The sequence below is a fragment of the Limulus polyphemus genome, unplaced genomic scaffold, assembly GCF_000517525.1.
Source record: "Limulus polyphemus unplaced genomic scaffold, Limulus_polyphemus-2.1.2 Scaffold983, whole genome shotgun sequence".
In the NCBI taxonomy this organism is placed as follows: Eukaryota; Metazoa; Arthropoda; class Merostomata; order Xiphosura; family Limulidae; genus Limulus; species Limulus polyphemus.
Genome location: NW_013666593.1, coordinates 127,130 through 149,766, shown reverse-complemented (window position 1 = coordinate 149,766; position 22,637 = coordinate 127,130). Strand labels below are relative to the sequence as shown.

At 34.0% G+C, this 22,637-nt stretch overlaps 1 protein-coding gene across 1 annotated transcript in view; it reads left to right on the top strand.

The window, feature by feature from the left end:
- LOC106461545 (thioredoxin-related transmembrane protein 2 homolog) overlaps positions 1-22,637 on the top strand; it is a 70,599-nt gene that overhangs the window by 29,464 nt on the left and 18,498 nt on the right. The window contains exons 4-6 of the mRNA XM_013921378.2: positions 1,523-1,599; positions 15,753-15,859; positions 20,586-20,651. Coding sequence (XP_013776832.1) covers positions 1,523-1,599; positions 15,753-15,859; positions 20,586-20,651 — 250 coding nt within the window. The remainder of the gene's footprint in view (positions 1-1,522; positions 1,600-15,752; positions 15,860-20,585; positions 20,652-22,637) is intronic.

The window sequence follows — 22,637 nt, the reverse complement described above, 5'->3', positions numbered from 1 at the left end:
TTGGACTTTATGCTTGTGGAGAGTTGTATATACATCTAGAACTATGACTCACATAAGTCTAAACTGTACCTGTGATGCTGGATATTATTGTAGCTGTGTTGGACCAAATGTCCAAAAATTTTAGATTTTGTCATTACACTAGTTACTGCCGGTTTGGACAATTATTAGAAAGTAGTGACAGGAAAGATAATTTGCTGATGTTGTAAAGCTAAATATTTCTTATTTCCTTTTCTTTTTGCCTATTTAAGCCACAATTATTTAGTTCATAGTGATGGTTATCTTTTCAAATGCTTTATGTAATACTTTCATGAGAAATGATGAGCTTTGTTGTACAAGCATGTCTGCTACCTCTCAGGTGTGTGCCTGAGAATGAAAGTTCTTGGATTTGTACTTTTCTTTTACATATTTCCAAACTTTATGTAGTAAAATGTACAAAAAAAAAGATAATTGTATGCTATAACATGCAATAGATCTGTTATATTTATGGTCAAGAAATGAAAATATTAAACATTTTTAGGAGTCTGTGGTAAACTGTTACAGGCCAGGGAAGTAACACTGTTTAAAATGAGGAACCTGGGAGTAGCAAAAACACACACACATACAATGAGGGCTTAGTTATTGGAGGGCTTTTTTTTCTTGAGATTTAACTACTTTTTTTATAAATTCAGAAACTAGATAATTGTTGTGTACTGGGTATGAGTAGTTAATGACAATAACACACATTGCTCATAATTTCCAGTATTGTGTTTAAACGAATGAGTTCGTGGGTAATTCACCCATAACTGCTAATTAATATTTTGATGTTTTGTGTTTCTTCAGTATATGTTGTGGAGACTAATATGTCAGCAATGTATTGTCTGTCAACTGCACTTAATAAAAAAAAATGCCGTGATATTGCAATAATTTGGTCTTAATCACAAATCAGTTTTATATTAATTTATTAATAACTCATGTAATTTTATAGCACTACATACTTATTCCATTGCATATTGCTTTGTTAAGGTAATAAAAGGATTTAAAGTAGTACAAAATTATGCAATTATTTCCAAGTTTGCACAAAATATATTACTTTGCACACAGTATTACTATGTTAGTGTCAACATTGCACCACTATGTGAATTATACAAGACATTTTGTATGACTGTGAATAGGATGAAGAACACATTTTATGAATGGTGAATTATTTAACCATATTAGATATGTTTTGCACAAATATTTGTGGAACCTTTGTTGTTTTATAGAACACTGTAATAATCATTTGTGTATAAAGTATATAACTTATATTACCCAATCCAACATGTGATTTTTTAGTGATTTCTCAGTCACTAGACCAAAATTGAGGTACCATGGCCACAACATCGTGCTGGGTAATTTTCAATCCTTGCTTTTGATGTTAATTCTGACACCTACAATTTATTTATAATTATGGATACTAAATTTAAGTACTATGCAAATACTGTCCTTTATATATATATATATATATATACGTGCATGGTTTTCTCAGAGTTTGTCTTTCTTCCAGTTCAACTGGTGATGCTGCCTGAACCATTACATCAAGGAGAGGATAATGTTATCTATTTCAGTAAGAATGATTTAGAGGTAAAGATTGTTATATTGTAAATATAATTATTTTATTATTGTTTTTTTTAATCTTTCTGCAATTTTCTTGATTAAATTTTTATATTGTGTTGTTTAGATTAAGTCTAGGCAGAAAATAAACATTTCCTTAATTAGTGAAAGTAGTTATTCCGAGAAGATATCTAAATTCTGTATACAGAATACTTTGATTTGTTTCACATCTGCCAATTAAATTTGTATGCCACTAGCCTTGAGTTACCTCCTACTTGAAAACGCGTTTAACGTGAACTGCACAAGTTCAAGATGACAAAACTTCTTCGAGCAGTAGCTCCCTCTAAGCACTTGCGCTCAAAATAACTTCTTTTCTTCAGCATTGTGTTGAACAAACTTGTTTTTTAAAATTGCTAAACAATTACAAGATTTACAATAGTTTACAAAAATTAAATTTAGTTCAGGTTTAACTGCTTTCTTTACTTTCTCTACAAAATGAAAAATAAAATTCTACTCACCTGCCACTATGAATTCTTAAGTGATTGTAACTTTCATTTCATCCTGTGATGTTGATGATGTTACTAACACAGGATCTGTGTTTACTGGAAGCTTGGCTTATTGTCTGTGCAGGATGTGATAGTCATTGTTCAATGAATTTTGGTTTCCTGCATGTATACTAGGTCACCTCTTCCCATCATTCAACCCAATTTCTCTCTAGTTTGAGCATGAACAGGATGATTTTGACCAGCTGTTTTCACCATCACATTTTGCTCTAGGTACTGCTTTATCTGTTAAAGAAAATTCTCACCCTCTTCATCACTTCCGTGACATGATTTCATGGGTATGTTCCGTGTTTTCTCTTTCCTCAGTATCTTTTGATTCCCATTATGCTTTACTAGATGAAACCCATACTCAAGATTACTTTGTTTTCTCTCCTTTGCCTGATATTAGGGTCCTTGTGGACTCAGTTGGTAAACATTTATTATGCGAACCTGTACACATATGCCTCATCCTACTTGACTCTTTTGTTCTGGCTTACAGTTATTCTTCATTTCTGTTCTTTGATTCCTAATCACCAGAATCTCTTTTACCTTGCTTGGGGAGTGGACTCTTTAACTTCTATTTTCTTTTCTAGTACCCAATTTTCATCCCTTCATCTCTTTCTTACCTACCATCCTGTATTACTGTTTTTCTCTTCATTTTCTTTCCGAGACCAAACATCATGTGTTTTGGAGAGATTTTTTCTTCTTTTCACCACTTTAGCCTTTACTACTGCTCTATACCTCCTTACTTGGTTCATTTGCTGTTAGGGTGGGATGCTCTTTTAACTAATGTTTGCCTATCTCACTCTTATATCTGTGATCTTTGTCAGGCTCCTTTTTTTTGGCTGGAGGTCTTTGGTGGTGTTCTTGATTCACCGAAGACCTGGGCTGAGGCAGTCTAGCATCATTGTCTTCTTTGGTTTCTTGTCTTTTTGAACCTTGCATTCCTGTTTCTTGGCCTGCTCAATCCATATCTTCCCTTCCCATTCCAGCTTTCTGATATTCTTCTTCTCCCCTCCTCTTCTTCATGACATCAGGATCCTTGTTTACCTCGTTGGTGACTATCCTGGTGGGTCTGGCCCAATAGGATCCTGTCTGTCTGGTGTGTCTCGAGCACTTGGTCTCTATTTTCAGCAGACAGATGGGTTTTTCAAGCTCTCACCAATGGTCTATCTCTCTTTTTTCTTCTTCCCTCTGATCCCATTTATCTTCAGCATCTCTAGGGTATGATTTCGGATCTCTTGGCCAAGAATGTCATTGAAAGAGTATTTACCCTTACGCTAGGTTATTGCTCTTAATTCTTTGTGGTCCCCAAGAAGACCGGGAATGGTGTCTAGTTATTGACCTGTTATCTCTTAATTGGTTTCTTGTCATCTCTTGGTTCTGTATGGAGGGTTTCTTTTCTCTCTGGTTGTCCTTTTCACCTTGTTTGTGGATGACTATGATCAATGTATCTGATGCCTTTTTACGCATTCTGATTGCCCCATCTTTCATACATTTTCTTCATTTATCTAGCAGGATCGAGTCTTCCATTTTCGTGCTCTTCCTTTTGGCATTGTATCTGCTCCTTATGTCTTCAGTCGAGTCATAGGGACATTTGCCCACCATGTTCATGGATTGGGGCTGAGGTTCCATTATTACATGGATGATTTGTTTTTTCCTCACCTCTTCTCAGGATGATTTCTACTCTCACACCTACATTTTTCTACAGGAAACTGCTCAGCTGAGCTGGCTTGTCAAGCACTTAGTCATTTTTCATGCCTACCCAATATTTGATACATCTGGACATGTTCTTCAACTCTCATCTCAATCAGGCGATAGAGTATGTTGCCACCAAGATTTGAGCTTCTCATTTACACCTTGCATATGAGGTTTGTTTGCTGCTGGGGACCCTGGTTTCCCTTGAACTACTCCATTCCTTAAGCCATGCACACATACTCCTTCTCCAGTGGATATTACTTGACCAGTGGAACCTTTGTTGCGATCTGTTGTCTTTGATTGTCACAATTCACCCCAACAATTCCATGGTTGTTTCTTATATCAACCATTCCAGGACTCTCTGCTTCTTTGCATTAGACCTACTATCTTGAGCTCATTCTCGTCTGGTTGGTCTCATAGCTTGTATGTGCCGGGCACTCTAAACTGGGTGACAGATCATCTCTCTCAGCCAGACAGGATCTACCCTCTGGTTTTTCATTGAGTTTGCTCTCAGTTGGGCTTGCCTCTCATCAGTGCTTTTGGCACTTCTCTCAACACTGAAATTACCCATTTCTTGGTTTTCAGTTCCTCATTCTTTGGCCTTAATAGTCGATGCTATCAGCCTGGACTGGTCTCACTCTTTCTGTAGGCCTATCCTCCTCTTCATCTCCTCCCTTGTTTTCTTTCTCTGATATGTAACACTCCTTGTCAGATCCTGTTAGTGGTGCTTCTATAGCCTGCAGAACCCTGGTTTTTTCTGCTTTGTCTATTGGCATTCAAGCCCTCTCTTTCTGCTCTCTCTAGCTCCAATCATACATCTATCTTTTACCCAGAGTTGTCCTCCCATTGTCTTCTCCTATGAAATTTGTCTGGCTCATTACCTGGAAAGATAGACTCTGATTATGTAGCCTTTTTCTTATCCCATTCCTGTCACCCTCAACTTTGTCTATTGGCAGAAGTGGCAATTTTTATTAACTTGGTCCATCTATCACTTCCTTCTTCCAGGCTGTCCTAATGTGGCCCAACTTTTGCTCTTTTTTTCTCCTAATTGTTTGACCATGGATTGTTAGTTTCCACCATTGCTAGTTATCGGGTGGCTTTATCAACTACATTTTGCCTTTTTTTATTACCACCAGGTTTTTCTCCTCCCATGTCCTCTCCACTTTGTTCCAATCCTTCCTTCCTTCATCAAATTCCTCATCCTACTCCCATGCCTTGCTGGTAAATTAGTGTGGTTTTATTAGGTCATCCAGAAATTGTCATGTTTTGGAATACTTTCATTAACCCCCCCAAAAAAAACGTACATCATTTATAATAGTAAAACAAACTACCTAAACATCACGTTATTGTAGCGTATATAATGTGTAAAGCTTAGTATACTCTAATCCCTTATAGTGATGGCACATGATGATACACACATTTGACATGTAATGGTGTTTGAATACAAGAAGAGGAACAATGCCTCTGTAGCTATAAAGAATATCAAAGAAATTTATGGAAATGTTTGAAGTTTCATAAGTGTCAACGATGGTTCAGCAAATTATTTTCAGGAGACTTTAGCCATAAAAACTGTGATGGCAGGGGCCGACATGCTCGAATTGATATTGATGCTCTGAAGACGCTTGTTGAGTCTAATCCAAAGCAACACACTTGTGAAATGGCCCTGAAATTGCATGTCTTTCGTGAAACAATACGTAAACATGTAAGGAATATGGTAAAACTCCATAAAGAAGGTGTTTGATTGCCTCACGAACTCTCTGATGATCATCATTTCCAACATGTGAACGTTGCTTTGTGTCTTCTGGTGTGTAATGTGCATGAACCATTTTTGGATAAATTGTCACCAGTGATGAAAAATGGATTCCCTATGCAAATATTAAATTCCAAAAACAATGGCTCAGTCCTAGACAAAAACCACTTCCAACCCAAAACCTGGACTCCATCTGCAAAAAGTGATGCTTTGCATTTGGTGGGACATCAAAGGAGTAATTCATTTTGAACTCCTCAATCCACAGTGAACTGGCAATGCAGAGATATATAGCCAGCAACTTGAACATTTAAATCAAGCCCATCATCAGAAATGCCCTTCACTCGTCAATTGGAAAGGTGTTCTTATTCTTAATGACAATGCGCATCCACATGTGGCATGTTTGATGCAATACAAGATTATGGAGTTGGGTTGGGAAGTTCTCCCCCACCCACTATATTCTCCAGATGTGGCACTATCAGATTACCATCTTTTTCATTTACTGCAACAACATCTTAATGGGAAAATGTATGCAAATGTGGAAGGTGTTAAAGAGGACATTGACATGTTATTTGCTTCAAAGCCAAGTGATTTCTTTAATCAAGGCATTAACAACCTGATTTTAAGATGGAAAAGCATCATCAATAAGAATGGATACTATTTCATTTAATAAAAGTTTTGTTTGATATAAAAGTTGGGTTTTTCATTTAAAGAAAAGCAACATTAATTTCTTGATGACCTAATACATGCTGTTCAAGCTATTGGCATCATGTTCCTTATACCATCTTTCTATGAAAACTTTTCCCTCTTCTTTCCTGCATCCTCTTTCACTGTTTTTATTTACTTCTCTACCCAGACTGGGCTTTTCTTCTTAAGACTTCAGCTTCTCAGCTTCACTCACATTTTCCTCTTTCTGATTTCTCGCATCTATGCTCATTCAAATCCAGAACATCTTCTGTGTTCAGTTTGGCTATTTGTACTTGGCACATAAGTCATCATTTTCAGGGTTCCTGTCATCATTTGTTGAGAAATCTTGCCTTCTACACTTACAAAACAGGTCATCCAATTCCTGCAGCTGGTGTATTCTTCCCTCGATGTTGAGGCTTGCAGGATTTTTTTCTCATTTCATCACATCAAAATCATCATCTTTCTTACTTTCTTGCATATTTTTTTTGCCAACCTTTGAGATCCTTCAGGCTGGCATATGGATGTATCTGCACACGTTCATCGCCCATTATCTTTATCATCTTGCTTTTTTGTCTCCTGTAAGGTTTTGACTCTCTTTGGTTGCTGTACTTCAATCTACACATTGTCTTTGAGAAGTTTAAATATGTTTTCCTTTTTTGTAACTTTCTCTCTGATAGGATCCTGCCAATTAGTTGGTATTGCCTCCCAAATGACCATTTCAATTATGTAACTGGGATATTAAGGTGGTATTACATGCTCAGTATCAACATCAGTTTGAGCCCTTAACCTCATGTAATATGTATCACCTTTCCCTAGAACTTTATTTTTTGTTGCTGTTTGCCTGCAGACATCACTGGTTGCAGTTGTTTGTGCTGCATGCGCACAGGACTCTATCATCCTACCTACAACCTTCTGTACCCAGACAAATCCTTTTTACCTAAGACACTGACAGCCAGAAAATTGGATAAATCTTTCCCACTGATTCATCTTACTGCTATTTCTCACCTTTATTTCCAGTCTGATCTCAACTGCTTGTTATGTCCAATTAGGGCCTTGAAGTGTTATATGGATCGCACTAACTCCTATAGAGGTTATAGAGGACTTTTTATTCATTGGAATCCTTCAGTTTCCCAGGATTTATCCCCAGTTACCTTGACTAGGTGGGTTCAGAAATTGATCCACATTGCTTATTCTGGGCTCTGTTGAAGGCAAGGAGACTTCTGCGAGTCACATCTCATCAGATTCATCACATTTCTATTTCCTTAGCAATCCAGTTGAATTGCCTGCTAGAAGACCTTGTGGGGGCTGGTATATGGACCTCTCCCAATACATTTATCTCGCATTATTTCAATAATCTGGCAGTATATTCCTCTAAAGGTTTTCAGCCACCCCCTGTAGCTATCTTGACCACTCTTGGATCCCACTCTGTGACAAGATTTGCCCAGGCAGGTGTGCTTTATCAAATCAGTTCCACACTGGCAACCAATAACTCATTATCCTTTATTTAGGTTACAACAGGTTTTGTTGAAATGGGGTGTTCCATAAGACCATCTAGAGGCTGTCCAGATAGTATTACTGTACTATGCCGGACTGCTACTCATGAACTATCATCAGTAAAGCATAAGGAGATCCTATCAATCCCTGCTGATCATTGGGTTCAATAAATCAGTCTGTTTGCTTTTAAAAATCTAGATAACTTGGTTCAGAGCACTGTTCCTCAGGGCTCCCCAATATGCATTACCCCCCAGATTCTACTAGTGGAGCTAGGGAGTCCTTAACAGTCGCTGGGGTGGTGGGCAGAAGTTTTTCCTCTAGAGTGTTAGAGTGAATTTCCTCCACTCTTGAAGAAGAGGGTGAAGTTGGGGGGTCATCCTACCTGGGTCCCTGGATGTTTTTTTTTGCAAAATGTTTGTAGGAGAGGCATGCACCAACCTATGTAGAAGCCTACTTGTAATACCAGTTCAGACTTGATGCTTGGCTGTCCAGTTAGCTTGAGCATGGCCCTTCTTTTTGATAAATATTGATTCACTACATTGCTGTCAGGTTAGAATTTCTCTGCTACTGGTAAACATGTAATCCAGTACTACCTGTTCATGGTCAGGCTGTTGGTGACTAAACTGGCACCACTTATCTGACCAGCAGAACTAAAAACAAAACCTGTCAAAGGGAGAATGAACTCACATGAGTCAATGGCCATCCACAGACCCCCACTGCCTTGTGGGATGTTCTTGACTGAACAAGGGCTATCAGAGTAAACTATACACAAACTGGCAGAAGGCAACAGGAAACCACTTCTGTACTTTCCCAAGAATAATTATGACCAAGAACCATCCCAGATTTCAGAACGATGTGAAGGGAGACTCCAGTGGAGCATTAGCGTCCGGTAGGGAAAGTCATGAGTCACAGGTGACACCCAACTATCATCTTATTACTGGTGGCAAAAACAAGAATACCATAAATTTGACCACATGGAATGTAAGAACAATGTATAACTATGTCAAACTGGACAACATCAAGTAAGAAATGGAAAGGTTAATAATCAACATGCTGGAACTGCGCAAAGTTAGATGGACTGGTGCAGGAGTGATAATATTAGACAAATACACCATTGTCTATGAAAATGTTGTTGAATTGTATTAGACCCAGAATATGCAAAGATCATGAAAGGATATTGGACAATATTAGATTGAGTGCTGATGATCAAATCAAGTGCTATACCACTATGTCCCAATACCAGACAGCAGTGAAGATGAAATTGATCAATTTCACAATGATTTGGAAATTGCCATGAAACAATGCAAGTCACAGAACATTGTCATCATTCAAGGAGACTTTAAAGCTAAAGTTGGTAAAGAAAGAGTGGAAGACATTGTAGGTCCATATGGCTTGGGAATAAGGAACGAGAAAGATGATAGAGTAATAGAATGGGAAAAATGCACAACCTCATGTTTGGAAACATCTGGTTCAGACAGCACAAATGGAGGTTGTGGACATGGAAGAGCACTGGCAACAGAGCTCGATACCAGAATGACTTCATTTTGATAAAGAAATGATTCAGGAATGCAATGTTAACATGTAAAGCTTTACAAGGGACTGATTGTAACAGCAATCATAACCCAGTGCCTACTAAAATCAGAATAATGCTGAAGAAAATGAAAAAGACAGTCAAAAATACCAAGCTCAATCCAAGAACTTCTTAAATCAAATCTAGCAATCAAGGCACAATTTGCAATAGTAGTAAAGAACAAATTCAAGTTGCTAGAAGGATTAAAGGATGTTGAGAAACAATGTGAATTGTTGAAAGAATATGTGAACCAAGCAGCCAAAGACACAATACCACCAGTTCAAAGAAGAAGTAAGAAAAAATGGATGACATGATATTTTGAATCTAATGGACAAAAGAAAAGAAAGCAGGAATAATGGGGAGGAATACAATGAACTAAATAGAGAGATATCAGAAAAATCCATACAAGCAAAGAAGAAATGGTTACATGACAGCTGCAAAGAAACAGAAGAGCTTTTCAATTAAGACACAAGCAATGTACAAGAGAATTGACCAAGTATGTGGGAGAAGAACTTGTTCATCAACAGGATACCTTAAATAAAAGGAAGGAGACGTCATCATGGAAAAGGACAAGATCTTGGAGAGGCAGTCAGAATACATCAATTTATGATGATGAAAGCATTGAAAACTTTATATTTAGGAATAAGTTTGAGGGCCCTCCTATTTTGAAATTAGAAGTAAAAAGTGCAATAAAGAAAACGAAAGCTGGAAAAGCCTTGGACAAGACAAAATTATGATTGAAATGACTGAGGGATTAGATGAGTTTATTATTGACACGGTCACAAGGTTTTTAAATAACATCTTCAAAATAGGCCATATCCCAACAGACTTATCAAAATCAGTATACACAGCATTACCAAAGAAACCAGATGCTACTGAATGTGAACTATACCAAATAATAGGTCTTATGAGTCACCTGACAAGAAATATTGAGGATAGTTATGATGAGAGCAAGAAACAGAATCAAACATGAAATAGCAGGGGAACAATGTGGAGTTGTCTAAACAAAGGCACAGCCAATGCAATTTACATGCTGAGGACCATCATAGAACATGCATTTGAAGTACAGCAAGATTTGTATCTTTGTTTCATAGACTGTACAAAGTGAGACATGATTTCATAATAAGAATTCTTGAAAATATCAGTTTACATGGTAAAGATATGAGAATCATCAAAAATATATATTGAGAACAAACAGCAGCCATCAGAGTTGAGAATGAGCTTGGCCAGTTTCAGAAGATAAAAAGTTGAGTCCATCAAGAATGTGTTATCTCCTGATCTCTTCTCTTTGTACAGTGAAATGATTATGAGAGAGATAGAAGACATACCAGGCATTAAGTATTAGAGGCAATAATGTAAACGATATGGAATATGCTGATAACACAGTGTTAAAAGCAGGAATGGAAAAGATCTTCAGTCCTTACTTGCTATTGTAAATAAAAAAAGTGGAAATGTGGGACTCAACCTAAACACCAAGAAAACAGAAACCATGGTTATATCAAAGAAAGAAATCAGTCCAAAAAAGGCACTTTATCATTGAATGGGACCCTTTTCAATCAAATCTACAAGTTCAAATACTTACGGACATGGATTACATCATATGGCAGATGTCAAAATGAGGTCAAGAGCAGAACTGCACAGGCTAAGACAACATTTATGAAAATGAAAAATATATTGACTAACAAAGGTATATCAATGAAAATGCGCAAAAGAGTTCTAAGCTTCTACATCACACCAATCTTGATGTATATGGTTGAGAATCATGGATAATAAACAAACAAATGGAAAAATCACTTAATGCAATCAAAATATGGATCCTGCATAGAATGCTTAGAGTTTCCTACAGAGACTGGAAAACAAATGAAGAAGTTCTACAACAAGTAGAAACAAAGATAACACTGATAAAGATAGTACAAAAAAGACAAGCTGCATTCTTTAGTCATGTGATGAGGGATGGAACACTTGGTAACAACTGGGAAATTTGTGGGGAAAAGAAGTAGAGGTAGACAGTAAGAGAAGATTCTTGACAGTTTAACAATTTAGCTAAACTGATGTAATCACAATTGCCTGGGACTGGGAAAGGTGGAGGGACATGATCACCTATGCTACAAAGCACAGCACTTGATGATGATGACATTGTTCACAGAAGAGGGTCCATAGTCCCCTATTAATATATATTGCGGTCCAATTACCCTAGCCACCAACATTTGATATAGGGACTATGACCCTATAATTCCAACCCCAAGCAGTGGAACCTTGGCTATCTGGTTGGAGCCTGGCCATTTGTAATGATAGATCATGTAAAATTCAACCCACAGGACATAAATTGAGTTCCAGGTGAAGAGTATGCTTGTTCTGTATGTAGTGCAGTTCCCCCACGAGAGTGTCAACCTTCTGTTGGCATGCCCATGATCCATGCAGATGCCTTCTGTATGGATAATGCCCTCACCAGTCCTTCTACCTTACCAATGTGGGTTTCTAGCTGTAGTGTGAGAGGAGGTATGTTTTGGAAAATGCTTTTCCACTTGCACTTTCCTGCCCTTCTTCTCCATTAAGAGTCGATATCAGAGACAGCGGATGAAGTCATTCTAAAAAAAAGTGAACTTTATCTGAATGAGGTGCTTATATATACAACACCAGGGTAGAGGGTGCTTTGACAGAGATGGAGAATGTCACAAGACGAATATCACCAAGGGCAATTAAGTGGGGTATAAAAAGACTGGAGCAAGTGAGAAAAAATTAGACCAATACTTAGATGGGCAAAGGAAGGAAACCCTAGCATTCAAGTAATAGCTGTAATGTGAGAGGAGGTATGTATTAATGGAAATACATTTTCGATTTAAGAAAATGTTAAGTTCCATTCCTATCATCCAACTTTGGTAAAACATGGTATAATTCAATGTCTGAACAAGAGAGCAGAAAACATTTGTGATGAGACGTCCATCAAAACTGAATGCCAAAAGATCATAGAGTATTTTAAATGGAATGGTTACAACTCTACTTTCTTCAAGAACTTCCTGAAGAAGACCATAACAGAAAGAAAAGATAGCAAGAACATCACTACTATTTACCTTAATTACCCCTACATTCAAAATTTCAGTGAAAAACTCAAACACATAGCCCAAAAGTTTAATATAGACGTTCTATGGAAATCTTACAAGACAACAAGATCTATTCTAGTGAAAACAAAACTGAACCCTACTTATGAAAAATACAAAAATGTAATCTATGAAATTGTGTTCCTGTGATCAAACATATTTTGGAAAAATGGAATAAAAAACTTGGAACAACAATAAAAGAACACAAAGACAGCACAAGACACATGGGAAAAAAAGAAATTCAACTAGACACAAACTAAACTGGGATAGAACTAGAATCATTAACACAGACAAAGTTTGCAAGACAAGCAAAATTAAGGAATCTTTCTACATCAATACAATAAAGCCTTGACTAAACAAAGATTTGTGACTAGAGGTGAGCAACTTATAGCTACCATTGGTTGAAGCCACATACAGCTATTCCACCAAGAACCAAGGATAAACAACCAATCTCAACACATCTTCCACAATCCACCACAGTACTACAAAATATCTGCAACAACTGACCTGAAGACAGAAGACTTTTGAAACGTTGTCCTCTACACTTGTGTTTTTCTACAACAAGCTGTTACCATCCAATCTAGTGTGCCCATCATGAATACTATGCCTAATAAATCTCAGTGTTATTTGCCTAAAAAACACTTGGTCTTTGTTGTTATTTTTTTCAGTATCTAGCCCTTTTTCTTTGATCATTGCCCCACACTGTTTGTGTGTTTCAAATTCCAGGAGTCATGAAACTGCTTGCTGATCAGCTATCTGATCCAGAAAAGATTCTCCCTACCACCTGATGTTTCTGCTGAATTCTCAGGAGCTTGTTTAATGCATGGGTTGTCTATTGGTCAGTGTCTTTGTGATAGCTAGCAATCGCAAGCATTCCTCATATTGGTTACATGTTCAAGATCTTCTGGAATTGGTGGCTGATGTGTTTTGTCAGGAGGAATGTATCTATTCCTTTACTTTTCTTCTGCATCTACTTCCACAGTGTCATTGGTTTCCTCTAATCATTTGTTTTTCATTAGGTAGCATTCACTCTTTTCAACCATCACAGTTTCTTATATTATTGCATATCTTTTTTTTTTTTTTACACCATGATATATATCAGTATGACTTCTTGTTTGGCTGTAGCTCAGTTAGTTGTTTGTGTTATTTTAGATCAGTTGCCTGTGTTCTTCTACATTCTTTCTAATTTTTATTATGCAAAATGGCAAATCTTTCATTGTTGGTGCAGGTATCATTTAACGCTACATCTGATTGGATGAGGTTTTATCTTTTTTCTTTCATTTCTAGTTGCAAAACTCTTCTGGATTGTAATGTGAATGTGGTTTTACAGGCCCTGACCTCACCTCTTTAAGCCTTCTCTTATTCATTCCATGAGGTTTTCATCTATTCTTTTTGTTGCTCTTAGGTATGAGGACATCATTTTTACCTGTATCCTGTTCTTCCAGGATCAGATGTTCTTATACCCCAAGCTGCTTTCACTTCAAGCTAAGACAGCTCGGAAAGGAGATTGAGTGACCATTTTGGTTAGAGAAAGAAAACTGTCAAACAAGAAAAATTTTCAATGAAATGATTAAAGGTATTTTACTGTAATAAGCACTACAGTTATACTGATTTTCAGCCAATCAAGTCTAATTTTAACTTTTTTTTTTTTTTTCTTCTTGTTTTTTCCGTCTCGAATTGCTGACTAGAGGGAATTATATGTTTGGTAGACCCACCACCATAGTTAAAGGAAAACTATTACTAATCATTTAGCAAATAGCAATAATCCTGTAGATGTATATGGCAGTGAAGGAATCAAAATAGTAGACAAAATATCTATTATCATAAAAGCATGCTATATTAATTTATATAGTTAGTGAAATCTTTTCACACCATAAAACCCAGTTGGGTTGTCAGTCATGAAGCTAGAACAAATTGTAGTGTATCTGATGAAATCCTAAGAATTAAAAGATATCAAATATCATTTTCAAAGGAAATAAACACAAATTACCTAAAATAAGTTACAACAAAATATGTGGGCAGAAAATAATAGTTAGCTAGCTAAGTACAGTGGATGAACTATAAAATGTAATGTTGCATCTTGAATTTATTACTTATTATTATGTCATGTATTATATTAACCTGTTTCAGTAATTACAAGTTTTGGAGTCAAATATTTGCTATTAATATTTGTAAAATTAATTATAAAAATTAGAATTTGCCTTAGTAATATCTATATTATAATGTGTAATTTTTGTTAAGTTCCATACTTCAGAGAGGTGGTAAATAAATTAGAAGAGAAAGAAGACCCAGAGAAGAAATGTCACAATTTTTGTTGTATAGGAGATTGAGGATTTTCTTAAATATTTCCTTATAAAATTAAAAACTTAAAAGTTGTATAATATTAGAATTTAATTTATTAACTATGTTTTGATGCCAAATTTATTCATATACAATGATAATAAAGTAGTTTAATTATACTTAGATGTAACTCTAAAAAGTCATGTCATGTGCACTTTGAACTACATGTAGGGATGGGGTTAAGAGCCAAAAGCTTTTTCATTGACATCTAAGCTAAGGAACTGACCTTGGACTTCTGTCTTTCATGAAGGATCTTTCTAATAGGTTTATATCAATTAGTTTAATTAACAAATTGGCATGGGCTCGTAATATATACATGTATCGTTTGTATGCAATCAGCAATGTGTCATTTGATTGTTCAAGATATTTTTGCATAAAATGTTTCATTATTGAATTCTGTTTTTTATATATACATATAGAGAATGTGGTAAATAATGCAAATAAACCTAAACACATCAGATTAGCATATAATTATAGAGTAAATTATTATTTCAGGTTATGGTTTCTGTGTGAAAATTAAGAAATGTATATAAAAGGGATGCTAGGAACACAATATTTCTTAAATCATTTTTATTTCATGTTATTTTAACATTGGTATTTAGTTGTTATTCTTAGAGCTTTTCTTCTGTTCTGAATTATAAACATAGGTAAGAGTGATCAGTCATAAATACACTCAAGGTAAGATGTGTAACATAGTAGTAAAACAATTAAATTATTTTAACTTTCTTAACTGTGGCTTCTTAAACATAAATTGTTTACTAGTTTGGTTTATATGTAACTTCTTGAAAATTAATCTGTTATTTGCTGGACTTATAAAGTAAAAAAAAAAAGTTTTGTGTTGTTAGAATTGAGACAAGTATCTTGTACAAAGCTATGTTAAAGAACTACATTTAGCTTTCTTCATATGATTTTACTGATTTTGTTTCAAGAACATAGAAAATGATAGACAAAAACAATAAAAACAATTAGTATATTAGTAATAATCAATTTTATTTTACCATTTTCAGGAGGAATTAGAAAGAGATAAAAGAATTGTGTGGCTTGTAACCTTTTATGCACCATGGAATCCTTCTTCAGTGAATTTTGCACCAACATTTGCTGATCTCTCTGTCAAGTAGGTCTTTAAAAGTTGTTATACATGTATGTTTACATTGTACATTATATCTGTGTAACTTGCTGGTAACTACTAAATTAGCCAACACAAAAATAAATTGTTTGGCAAATTTATTCCTGTGCATAACTGTTTAAGCACCATATTTTGAATAGAAACACAAGTATAATTTCACAGTTATCAGTAAAGAAACTTAAATAAAGAAATATTTATTACAAACATATAACTACATTAGGCTTGACAATAACTATTTTATCCCTAGACAGTTGCATGTGATTTAGCATAGACATATATCTAAGAGTACCATGTATTAGACTTAAAAATATAATATATTGTTTTTATAATATTGAAGAACAATAGTTTGCAAGGCAATAAATTTTCATATAACAGGTTAAATCTTTATCACAAATTATTATAAAAGTTTGAGTATACCATTAGGTGTACAAATGTATGAATATACAAACTGTAGTGATTTTTGTTAATTTGCATTTTTAGTATTAATCCTCAAATTATTCATATTTATTGGAAGGTATGACATCATAGGCCTATGAAATCTCACTAATATACAAAAAGAAGCTTATCATTTTCAAGAACAGTTTTTGATGATGAAAGAATAGAACAAATCAGCTGTAATATTTCTTTTTATTATCCTTTTTTTAAGACACTGTTTCAACAAATGTAATTGAATGTACAGTATTGTAAACTACCATTTTATACTTATCTTACCCAATTGATCTTCACTGCTTTGAGTGTAAATTATATACAATTTAAAAGATTTGATTAATGAAGTTTATCTTTTCTATTTGATCAACTTTTATAATACATCCTATATTTCCAAGCTTTAAACTATTACAGAAACTTTTAACAATTATTTAGTTAATTATTAATGTATGTTTCAAGTACAAATGATATTATTAAGACATTATTATTTTTATATGGAAATTTACCATAAAAACTGAAAGTGTTAAAATTTGATCTGCATTTATATGGTGTTTGGAATTTAACAAATGCCAAGCATTGTTTTAAATTGTAAATTGAATATATATTTAAAATTTTGAAACAACTTTTGAATATTGTAAGAAAACACAAAGTATTAATAAATACATATCAGCTAAGTGGATTAGCAGTACAGGATGACAAAATGTTCTGAATAAATAGTATGAACAGAAGAAAGAACAGATAATAGGTTACTGGATATGTCAAAAATTGATAGATCAAATATAAGCAATACTTGGTCATTTATGATTTATTAAACATTTGAATATGAGATTTAACAATGCAGTATGTAAAAAAAAAAAAAGATATTCATGTAGGCCAAATGTGTTGTTGGAATGAGAGTGTTCATCGAAGAATTACGGAAGATATGCCATGGTATTGGCTGCATTCTTTATTTTATCTTTGTTTGATACTGTTAAAAAGCCATTATGTTGTTTCATCAGAATAATCATTCTTAGACCTTAATTCTCGAGGTAGGATCCTAACCGTCTTGCTGTTTTGTGCAATTTCAGCTTTAATCAAACAAGCTATATTAATGATAAGGAAATCTATCAACAGAAACTTTTTATATATTTAGTTTAGACTAATATAAAACTCAGTACCTGTATGTTTTAGGAGGAAGAAGTGATTTGGTGTAATTTCTTTCCATTAATACAGAGTGCCTAGACCTTACAGTCTCATCTTTTACTTCCAATGATGGTGTGTGTAATAACCCTGGTAGAGGATCCTTGCTTTTCAGTGCAGTTTGTTTGCATACTACAATATACTGAGTCAATGTTGTACTATTTTTTTATTTTTTTTTATGTTTTCCAAAATCCATCAAGTGTGCACACAGTGATTTCCTGTGACTAATTTGAGCAACCCCAAAACACAGAAGTCTATGGGTAATGCATCTGGTTATTTAATTGGTATGTTTGCTAATGGCTTAACATGAATTTCTATTTGTAATTTCAACTTGTAGAGAAAGGAGCACATTGATTTATACATTTGGCTGGAAGTTTTATCTTTACTTGGACCTTTTCTGGCATTCAGTTCACACAAATATGATATTTTCTTGTGGTATAGTAGTGTCTGATAGTATGCAAAATCTTTTTTTTCTAACACTTCAGGTGTTTAACTTACCATTTTAACTGTAACCTGAAATCACTATAAATTCCTTGGGAAAGCTCTATACAATTCTAAAGTGCTTTGTCCTAGCAGTCACTTAAGTAAGCATTGTACTTTATACAATGCGATGACATACTTCCATTTGTCATACTACAGATATTGCTTGACAGTTGGTCATACATTCATATATGAGGTTTAAGAAAAATAGGAAATGCAGTTTCTTTGTTGCTTTTGTAGACCTAAATCTATGTGAATTATGTTGTTTAAAGTACCAAGGGAGATTTCTGCTTTTGTTGCAATGGTCCATTGTATTTTGGGGTTACTTCTGCTGACAAGCTGTTTAACCCCTTCTGGATTGCTTTTGTTGCAATGGATTACTGTGTCTTTGGGTTACTTCTGCTGACAAGCTGTTTAACCTTATCTAGACTGCTTTTATCACAATCAGCAATTGTGTTTTTGGGTTACATCTAGTGAGAAGTTGTGTAACCTCATCTGGACTGCTTTTGTTGCAATAGGCCACTGTTTCTAGTTTACTTCTGATCACAGAGTGTTTAACTCTATCTAAAATGCAGATTGTCTTATAGGTTTATAGTGCATACTTGCATCCCAAATTTTAAACTTTAAATAAAAGTGATGATTTTAATTCTTCTTTCAATATCTTTAAACTTAGAATTGATATTTTCTAATTTTTTAAGATTATTTAGTGTAATTTCAAAATATTTCAACTTAAGGAGTCCTGGCATCTTGTTTCTCACATGATTTTCCTTTTCTGTTTGTACAGCCCACTTTTATCACCCTTTTATTATATTGTAGCATATGGTTTGAACAGTTACTAAGCAAAAACATGGGTTTTAAGATAGCTACAGGCAAAGTTTGAATACATTGGATGGACAGGCTATAGATGATGTATGTCAATATAGAATACATATAGTTATGTGAGCAGTAACTTCTAGTTTTGTAGGCAAGTGACCAGATGGAATTCTTGCAGGGTTAAACAGAGGAGTCTAATTGGAAATTTTAGAAGACTGAGGAAGAACCCATAGATGTTGGAATTTTTTTTAGTTTTTGTATATGTTGTTTTCATGGTAAATTATCTATTTGAAAACTACAGAAATTTTTGTCTATGAAAAGACATTGAGAAAGCTTATTCAAGTTTAACAAGTATGGCAGGTTATGGCAAAATTATTATTTATTGAATGTTATTGTGAAGTTTATTGTATTCAAGCAACACAATGAAATAAAAGAACTTATCATTTATAGGAAAGAAACTATATTTATTAGATATAATTTAATCTCAACTGAGGATATTGTTAACAATAAAAGTAATGTTACTTAACCTGACAAAGGTAATGTTGATGTCATTTTGAAAGATCAAGTCCTAGATCACTGAGGTCATTTTTGCTGTGTTTATTGCAATTTGTGATCAGAGAAATACCAAGAGAAATATGTTAATGCAACCCAAGTTGACTGGATATATAAATAGTATAAGGTACTTTCTGATCAAGGAGAAAATGAAAAACATTCTAAGTTGAAGGGAAGTATTTTTAATGTTTTTTCAAACAATGTTTGCAACAAATATTTTGGGAATTTCACAACATAGAACAAAAAAATCTAATTATATCAATTTTATTAAGCTGAAACTATTTAGTATGATTGGACTAAGTTTCATGCAATTTGATTAAGTTTTGCATTGTAACAAAGAAAATATCTTTTATCTGGGAATGGGTTATGTTGCTTCTCTACCTTCTGTTTGTGTGTGTGGCTGGTAGTTAGTTGTGGAATAGGCTGTTTCTTCATTGCTGGAATCACAGTTTCCTTTGCTTTTCCAATATGGTTCAACACTACAGGTATCCTTTTCTTTTTAATGCTAAAGTTTCATACCCTTCATACTTTTGTAGTAACAGAACTGGAGAATATGCTGAAAGTACTGTAATGTAACCCTCTCAGAAAGAATCAATTTTTGGACACCATCTGCAATTGAAAATTGCCACATTTTAACCAAATTGCAGTAAGAAGGTCAGGACGTTTAACCCATATAGTCACAGGCCAAGAGGAAGTTGAACGTTTACCAATATTGTTATTAAAGATTGTGGACAGCATTCTGATACTTCTTTAATCTATTTCATAATCTATGTGGCTATTTGCATTTTTATTTAGTTCTTGAAATAAGTTTTCAGTATATGATGTTTCAGTTATTATTATTATAATTCTTAAATTTGTTTTCATAAAAGGATATCACTACCAATTTAACAATTTATTTAGCTATTACAAAGGCACATCACAAGTTCACTAAAGTTGTCTACATTGTTGTGAAATGTACAAACATGCAGTTGAATCAAAAATTTGAGACTCTGATTTTTGACAACTGACTTTTGCCAAAATAATAATCATGGTCCATATATCAACATACATTTTTAATGTTTCTAGCGTAAAATATTTTCAGTGTAAATAAAAATATTTAGTATCAAACTGTTGCATATAATACAAAGTGAGAATAATATAAAGTTTACAGTAATGAAGTAACCATTGTTACCAGAAAGTATTCTTCTTATTAATATTTATGAGTATATTTTTCATTCATACAAGAGTTTTTGCACTCCAATGATGCCATTTTTTCACATTATAGGTATACTCTAGAAAACTTTAAGTTTGGAAAGATAGATGTTGGTCGCTACCCTGATGTTGCTGAGAAGTAAGTGTTGTAATTTGGTAGTTCTGTGAGTCAGTTGTTTGTACCTATACTTGAAAAAGCTTTTCTTAAAACACTCATGGAACTAAAGAAGAAATAGGCTGAGTTCTTGCCAAGTTAAAATAATATTTTTTTTTCTGTCCTTTAATAAAGGTACTGTATTTAGAAAAGATCATATGTTTTTACTTTAGTAGTTTCTCTCATCATTATATTTGTGTTATAGTTGTTAAGGTCTGCAGCTATGAGGTCCAAAGAATATACAGTAATTGTGTCTATAAACAACTCTTAGGGACCAAGAAAGACTAACTACTGTTCCACCTAAATTCAGTATCAGATGAAATGTTAATTTTAGAATTTCATTGCAATTTTATAAATCAAAAATTGAATGTACATTGACAATAATATTTTACGGTTTCAGTTGTATTTAAAGATGATGATTCAACAAGTTTCAAGTTCACAAGATTTGTTTGAAAAAATTTGTGAAACTTGAGAAAAGTATGTTAGACATCTTTAGATCTTATCAAGGTAGCAGAAATTGTAGATTCATTTTCAGGAAGTGCTAAGATGAGGCACATGAACTTTTTCACTATATTTTGGATATGGTTAGCTGAATGTAACTTTTAACTTTTGTTATCAGTAGAAATTCACAGATGTTTTGTAATTGTTAATAATTAATACCTAGGAAACACAATTATGTAATAAATGTGTAATAACGTAGTGGTTTGGTAGTGATTACATAGTTAATTTAGGTAACTTTTACGTAAAAGTGTGGACTACCAGAAACATTGTTACTATGTAGTGATATTACGTAGTGGAATTACCAATATACAAACAATTTGGCATGTTGAAATACCAACATGGTACATTCCTATTACCATTCTACTACATTGTAACTACTAATATACAGCCAATTTGGTATGTTAAAATACCAACATGGTACATTCCTATTACCATTTTACTACATTATAACTACCAATATACAGCCAATTTGGTATGTTTGTCATGATATAAAAGACAGTTTCATTTAGATAGTATTAATTAATTTAGTTTTGTGAGTGAATATTTTATTATTCTTTAGTTCTTCTTATAATAAGAGTTATAAACAGATGATTGTAGGAAGTTTTGTTAATAATTCATTGACATTGAGAATAAAGGACAGATGATTAGGTAATATAGATATAAATAGTGGGAGACAAGTGGGAAGCAGTAGATAGACATAACCAGACAGATAATAGCGTAAGAGAATAAAGTTGGCATGAGGTTAAGTACCGTAGATGTGAGAGTCCTAACGATTGACATAGGACTAACGTTTAATATGTTAGAGTGAAACTAACACCAGAAAAGAAGATAAGAAAAATAATTTTATTCTGTCAAAGCGTGGTTCTAAAGTAATTGAATCAGCCTGAGTGCACTTTGACCGAAGGAACAGAGTATACTCAAAAGATCCAAGACCAAACGATTACAGTAACTAGCACCAAAATTGTAAGTGAATCACAGAGACTACTAGTGCGATAGAAATAGACAAGATATTTCAGCTTGTCAACTGAAATTTTTAAGTAATTGAATAGGCCTAAGTGGATATTTGACAAGGAGGGAACTACATATATAATATTTATGATATACCCATAATATCTATAGTGTTGAAGAATTTATTGTACATACGTTAACTTGATCTGAATATATATATATATATATTATTTTAAAAACAACTGAAGTGCATGCTGTTTATTCATCACTGAATTTATTGCTAACAAGTCACAGACACCTACTGAACAAGAATCCTAAGTCCAAGAACAACATAGTATATATTTATACTATTAAGAAATATAACTAAAATACTTTTATTTTGACAATTGATAAAGAACAGATTTTTAAATTCTGACAATTGGCAAGCCACAGCCAGAATTATACAGTGGTAAATGGCTCTAGAAGAAAACGTGAATGACAGCGGAAATAAGTAGGCCTGCCTATATACGCACAACTATAGTA